This window comes from Cryptomeria japonica, chromosome 10, assembly GCF_030272615.1.
Source record: "Cryptomeria japonica chromosome 10, Sugi_1.0, whole genome shotgun sequence".
Classification (NCBI taxonomy): domain Eukaryota; kingdom Viridiplantae; phylum Streptophyta; class Pinopsida; order Cupressales; family Cupressaceae; genus Cryptomeria; species Cryptomeria japonica.
Window position 1 is genome coordinate 216,150,962 of NC_081414.1, and position 7,352 is coordinate 216,158,313.

The window sequence follows — 7,352 nt, forward strand, 5'->3', positions numbered from 1 at the left end:
TTAACATGTATTCAATGTATTTTATGTTTAGATTATGTTTTAATAAAAAACAAACTATCAATGGATATATTAAGTGATGTATCTTGTACGTTTTAGAAAGATAGCTCTACTCCATTCTGTTTCAACATTTAAGAAAAACAGAAATGATAAAATAAAACATCTCTTGAAAAAGAGAAATACATGAAATGAAGCTGGTGGTTCTATCTATTATCTTTGATTTAACATTGTAATCTTACTTCTTCTTTTCTCTGCAGTGACGGCTATATATGTAATATTTTGCTTTGATCAATTAAAAAAAATTCATATAATGTAGTGGACTTCAATCAATACAAAATGTAAGTATATATTTAGAATGGCAGGTACACTTCAAATAAATAACAACTGGATCTAAAAACATGCTCACAAATATATTTTTATAGCAATACCTATAAACAAATATATATAATCTACAACAAGTAACAGTTTTTACGTGGAGGTACCAGGCTTTATTTACCGTGTCTCTAGAATCCCGATAATTATCAAACTCGTTCCATATCACACTTGAGTAAATTTTTTGGTGTTCGCAATTGAATTTTCAGAGGTTGCTTCGATTTGATTAGGGACCACAATTTTGTATCTGTACCATTGAGCACAGAGCAGGAAGTAAAGCAAATTCAGAGCTGCAAGACCTGAAAGCAACCAATAAAAGTAATCCAATCTGGACTTATTCAGGTTCTGACCAAGCCAGCTCTCTCCATGCCGCCCACCAGTGCTATTATGTATAATGCCAACTAGAAAGCTGCTCACATAATTTCCGATCCCCATGTTCAGGAAAAAAAGCGCACCCGCCACACTTCTCATGTTTTCCGGGAACTGACTGTACAAAAACTCGATAAGCCCGATTGCACTGAACGCCTCTGCCAATCCGGCCACGGAATACTGAGGAACCAAATAGAAGGCCGACATGGGTATTTCAGCCTTGGGCTTATCCATAAAACCGTGGCTCAATCCCATGTTCCGCCGCTTTGTCTCGATCACCGCCGCCAAAGCCATGAATATAATGCACATGAAGAATCCCACCCCGACTCTCTGCAGAGGGCTTATCCCGTTTCCTCCTTTGCTCATTCGCCTCGTGAATGGCACTATAACTCTGTCGTAGAATGGTAAGAAAAAAGTGAGCGCCAGCATGGTGAAGATTCCGAATGAACCGGCTGGTATTCGGAAATTTTTGCATAGGTGTCTGTCCATTGTTAGGGCCTGTAATACAGTGAATGTGTTGAGCTGAGACGTGCAGACGAAGTTGTTTATGCCGGCTAGCCATATGGGTGCTATTCTTATCACCGACTTTAGCTCTTCCACTTGCTGAAGGCTGCACAGTCTCCATGGATCTACCACTGATCCGTCTGATTTCAAGTCTTTTTCGGTTTTTAACGCAGCTTTGTTCAGAAACCTGAATATTTTAAATCAAATACAATCATTAATCAGCAGTTTGGGTGAAATCAGTAAGCTTAATTTTGATTATTTCTTGGACTAGAGATTCGTCGCCACGTGGATATGATATCGGATATTAGTTTTTTATTTTAAAGTGCCCTTATCGAGGTGGGGCTCGCATATTAATGATGTTTTGTAATGGTCCTATTTTTAAATCGTCGTTATTATATAGATACTTGGAATATTTGATATTTCGCATTGATGTAGTACTGTTGTATTGACTTTTAGATAGATTATAGTATGCAAAATTTAATTTAAATAAAAAAAAAATTATGAAGATAGAAGATATGGAAATTATGGATCGTGATTGGAAATGTTGATGTTAATAAAATTCACAAAGTTGAATCTAAAAATACAACTACTATCATCATGGATTGTGGAAATCTAATGTCTCCGACATAAAAGTTATTTAGAGAGGAAACATGAACTTTTTGGTGGAGATAATTTTTTTCTTCTTTTGGTTTCAATTATATGTGATATCATTTCATAATCAACATTTCATCATGATCCATCATCAAAATGAAAGAATTAAAATGAAATAATATATATAGAAAACTTTCAGTTATATAATAGAATTAAATAATGTTTTATTATTATTAAAAATATATTTAATTTAATAAAATTGAATCAAATTATATAACTATAATTAAAATAATTTTTTTAATTATATAATTAAAGAGATTTTTTTTTAAAATGTAAACACATTGTAAAACACAATCAATAATATATTTTGAAAAAATTATAATTACAAATTCTTAAATAAATTAACTAAAATAAAATAATCATTTTTCAATAAAATTAGAATATTTTTTTAAATAAAAATAAAGTAAATAAAATAATGTAAATAAAAGAAAATATTGAATCAAAAGCTAAAATATATACTTTTATATATACATCTAGCAAATAAAATAATTGTAATGTTAAGAAAAAAAAATTGGAAAATATATTTATGTACTTTTAAAGTAAAAACATAACGAAAGGAGTATCAAATCATGAATAATGATTTTAAAGTTAAAAAAATAATATATGAAAAAGGAAAATAGCTTCACAAATAAAAATAAAGTTTAAAAAAAAATTCTTAAATACAAATTAAAATTTATAGACTAAATCATTCAAAATTATTTCTAGGTTCTTTTCAAATGAATGTATTTAAGATATTTATATTTATTTTACATGATTAACATTTTTTTAGTTGATAATTATTTTTAAAAATTAAAATCATTAATTATAATAACTATAATTATTTTATTAAAAATTTATTATCCTCATTATAACAAAAATATTTCTAATTGAGACACATATATACATCTTTATCTTTAAATCTATTATAACTCTTAATGGATGGAGACTAAGTGTAACATACCAACTAAAATTCTACATGCAAGAGGTTAAGACTAAGGTTTAAGGAAGTGGAATTCACTATTTTGAATTTTTGATACCCATAGCTTGTTCTAAACAAATTTAAATCTTGTTTGCCATATCAATTTTTTGAGATGATTATCTATTCAAGAATTTTATTTTATTATAATTTTAACAATTAATATAAGATCTTTCATTTTTCAATTTAATTACTTATTTTTTTTACAATAAATTCAAAAATATTTATTTTGTTTATTATAAAATCTTCTTCATTTTAAATATGATTATATGACCATCAAATTTAACACAGTAATTCGAACAACTTACTGCTCTACTCTCTCCCTTTAAGAGTTCCAGTAAAAAGGACATTCTTATTGCACAACCACTAGATCTTTTCCCCTAGAACAAAATAAAATCTTTCATGATCAGATAATGGTACAATGAAGCATTTAATATACTACATATCCTGACAATGGTTACGAACAGTGAATTAAATAAAAACAGTCCGCTATTCCACGTGAGTGACCCAGACATGTTAATGGTCTACAGTAACATACTTTGTTGTTTATGTTCGATATACAGTACTTTTTTATACATACATTTGAAAATAATACCTCAATGAAGAAGACAAAAAGGATCGAGTAAAGAGATTCTTACATGAACTGGTGGGTTAGAACCATCCTTGATTTGAGGCTTCCTTTCATCGGAGGGTCGTAGAAATCCTCTGCTCCAGCCTGCTCCGAAGGTAAGCGTAGATGGCGTTTCCTTATTGCACAAACTATTACCTGTGCAAAACTTGTGATAGAGCTTCCTTCGGGACTGACAAGAATATAAAGCCTTTTACCAATGAAGAAGCAGCTCACAGAGCAGAACATTAGAGCAGCGGGAATACCCAATCCCCAACTCCAGCTTACACTATCCTGAATATACACAATGATTGTCAGAGATATCATCACCGCTATGGTGAAGGTAAAATAGTACCAGTTGAAAAAGCTCTGAATGCTTCTCTTTCCCTTTTCACTTGTGTAGTCGAATTGATCTGCTCCGAAGGCTATAGAACATGGCCTGATCCCACCTGCACCGATGGTCATCATTGCAAAGGAGGAGTAAAGTAAGACGTTTTGACCTAACGATGCACCCACACAGGGCCCTTTCTCAGTATTACATGGAGGTGGTCTCAAGCTAGGAAATATGGCTGTCAGGGTAAGAAGAATCATTCCCTGTAACACACAACATAAAGATTGTAAGGCAGCTTGGGACTCAAAAAACTTTTGAACAGTATTACAGAAAATGTAGTCAGTCTAACAGTGACTAATAACATCAAATTTGTAAAATTCATAATAAATTTTTGTAATTGTTTCTGAATTAGATTGTATTAAAGAAGTTTTTACATAACATTTCGGATCACATTTTCGTAATCTATCATCGGAATTTTACTCTTTGAAATTCTGATTATAGATCTAAAACGTTGATTGCAAAAAATTCTTTAACACAATCTAATTCAAAAAACAACTATAATAAATAACAACAACTATAATAAATAACGGTGACTTACGATTAGAGATGCTATGCAGCCCAAGGCAATGGTCCAGTAACGACCAATGTAAGAATCAGAGAGGAAGGCGCCTAGCAATGGGGTCATGTTGGTTGTCCCTGACCATACATTGATAACAAAAGAAGCCTGAACGTTTGGCATGTTGAATTTTGAGGTTAAATATACCACAATATTTGACAGAAGACCTATCGTTGCCAATTTCTCACACACCTCATTTCCTGCACAGAAAAAATGAAAACTTCTGAGTCTACAAAGTTGACGGCTTTTAGAAAAGCAGCAAAATAGAACGATGATCTGCAAATTATCTATAAGAAAATCCAAATACTGTGGATATTTTTCTTTAAAAGGAAAAATAATTGAAAAATTAACTAACTGTCAAACTGGTGATCAGTTCAGGTATGGCTCATTTTCATCTATGCTAAGTCGGATCTGAACTATAGATGTATTGGTCAAAAGTCGCCAACAACAAATGGGTAGTTCTAAATTGAATTTCTAATTGATTATCTCTGTTGAATCGTATCTGAAGTATAGAAGTACTGGTCAATAATTAAGTCTATATTCAAATCTAACTGATAATCTCTGTTGAATCCCATCTAAACTATAAGATGTACTAGTCACTAAGTGGGTTGATAGTTCGACGAGAACACTGCCACCAGCAAATGGATAGCCCTATATTCAATTTCTAACAAATTCTCTCTATTGAGTTGCATCTCAACGATAGATGTAGTAGTCACTAAGTGGGTTGATAGCTCAACGAGAACACTGCCAGCAACAAGTAGACAGTTCTAAATTCAATTTCTAACTGATCCACATATTAAAAATTTAGATCTTGAATCTATAAAAAAGCTAAGCTATGTATACCAAAAAAAAAACGCATAACAGACAAATAACCAGGAGGAGGTTGAGAGATTTATAAGTATACTCAAAAGAGTCACTCAGCTTTGGAAAGCCTTAAGGTGATACGAAAAAACTGGAATTTTTGCATCAAGCAGAAGCTTTTTTGAGGTATGTAATACTTGTGGAGACGGGAAAAGTAGTAACAGAAACTATATGCTATTTGTAGCTAATTGGAGAATGAGAGGATTCATAAGCCCAGTCTAATGCGACAATAACCTAGGACTTGGAATGATCCCACAAGATAAGTGAAATATGCTCACCAGATTGTTCAGATGAATAATCTGGTCCCTTATGACAAGAAAGACCCTTTGGGATTCCAAAGAACAAAATGGGTTTAGAGAGCAAAGATTTAACATAAAATCCCTCCAAAAGATGGATCATTTACCTATGATATAAGGCATGGTTTTCCATCCTCCTGGCTGTTTGATCGCTTCATCCTCCTCCTTTTTCTGGACTGACACTGCCATTTTTGTGGCATCAGTCTGGTGAGTCAAACCTCCAAAGACAGCTGCTCCATTCTCTTTGTTTTTCTCATGGTTATCATCTCTTGACTTCAATTCTACTTGGTAGCCCATCTCCAGTTGCAGGTGTTTGTGGCCATCAGAAGCCATGACTGTGGGCATGCGATGGAGGAGTAAGATAATGTTACCCCGTATATATATAAGGAATGGCTCATACTACACTTACAGTGTCGGTAAGAAATCTGGGAGGTAACGATGAAACAGATGGAACAAGACAAAAGCTTGATCATAAGTAATTATTGGCAGTGTGAATGTTAGAGTAGTCCGCCGACTCGCCTACATATTAATTTGAATATTTCTAGTTAGTAGTGTATCGCTTGAGATGTGAAAACTATAGTACAGAAAGAAACGTGCATCTCATGGTGAACAACCAGTTGTTCACCTAACATTCCAAATTCACTTTTATGCATGGTGGATTAAATATACTCAATCAAATTTTTATTATAATTGTCAATTTTTTTATAAAAGCTATAAGATTTTTATTATATTTCTTGATTCATCATCATGATGTAAGAAAGCTCAAGGATTTGTAAAATAATGAATTGCACACCAAGACAAAAAATATAAAGAAATAATAGAGGTGAGAACATAAGGATCAAGGAAAACTAAGGTAAAAAAATAATATAGAACCCAACCCTTAAATATAACTAAAAAGCTACAATAAAAATGAAAGAACAAGAAAGGAAAGTAAGAAAATGAATATAAAAAAATAACTAAAGAATAAAAGAAAAACAAATATATATATAGAATGGAAAAGCAAAGAAAAATCTAAAGAGCTAAAGAATAAAAACAAAAATAAATAAGTACATAAATATTCAATATATATATAAATAAATACAAACACACCCCACACAAATAATAACCAGTGTCACATAGTGGCGAGTACTTGCCTCTTGATTTGTAGTTGAAATAGTAATTTTTGTTATAGTTATTGAATTTTTTTATTAATTATATAACTAATATAGTGTTGGACTATGATAAATTACAATTTTTTTGGTAGATAACCTTCTTGCTATGCAAAGATCAAATATTTGGTTGTTCAATGTCATTTTGTTAGGGAGTAGGTATATATTAGTGATTATTTTACAAATCGTAGAAGTCTTATAGTGTTTATATGGTGCAAGCATCTAATAGTTTTACTATTAGATGCATGAGTTGTATTTTTTATGTCTATTATAAACTCTATCATAGTACATGCAAAGTTTGGGCCACTTAAATCATTGTTGTGTGACATGAGGGCTTCTCTTAGTGCAACATTAATGTAGCTATAATTATAAAATATTTGGTGAATAGCACATTAACAACTATATTTGAATTGTGCTATGTGGAGGTTGTACACTATAGTGTATAGATGAAGACTTTATGATCTTTGGTGTCCAAATGTCGTATACTAATTAACATTTCAGCAAATGCAACAACAAAGTATATTTGTTTATATATATATATATATGTGTGTGTGTGTGTGTGTGTGTGTGTGTAATATTTGGCTATTAATAGTTTAATTCCTGCAGGAATCTAACTGAAACTAATTCCTCATAAGTCTGTTGCAG

General features: G+C 31.7%; 1 protein-coding gene across 1 annotated transcript; it reads right to left on the reverse strand.

The window, feature by feature from the left end:
• Positions 1-325: 325 nt before the first annotated feature.
• LOC131054233 (protein NRT1/ PTR FAMILY 2.9) lies at positions 326-6,053 on the reverse strand. The gene is made up of 4 exons (XM_057988691.2): positions 5,667-6,053; positions 4,385-4,602; positions 3,487-4,049; positions 326-1,429 (listed from the first exon to the last, which is right to left on the reverse strand). The coding sequence occupies exons 1-4, from the start codon at positions 5,902-5,904 to the stop codon at positions 535-537; spliced, it is 1,914 nt and encodes a 637-aa protein (XP_057844674.2). The 5' UTR covers positions 5,905-6,053; the 3' UTR covers positions 326-534.
• Positions 6,054-7,352: the final 1,299 nt, after the last annotated feature.

Bases quoted from the DNA above. Each gene is read 5' to 3' on its own strand.
- LOC131054233 (XM_057988691.2), bottom strand. From the start codon at position 5,904: ATGCCCACAGTCATGGCTTCTGATGGCCACAAACACCTGCAACTGGAG. The intron at 4,603-5,666 runs GTAAATGATCCA...TTTTCTGTGCAG, and splicing joins AACCATGCCTTATATCATAG to GAAATGAGGTGTGTGAGAAA. The intron at 4,050-4,384 runs GTAAGTCACCGT...TGTGTGTTACAG, and splicing joins GCTGCATAGCATCTCTAATC to GGAATGATTCTTCTTACCCT.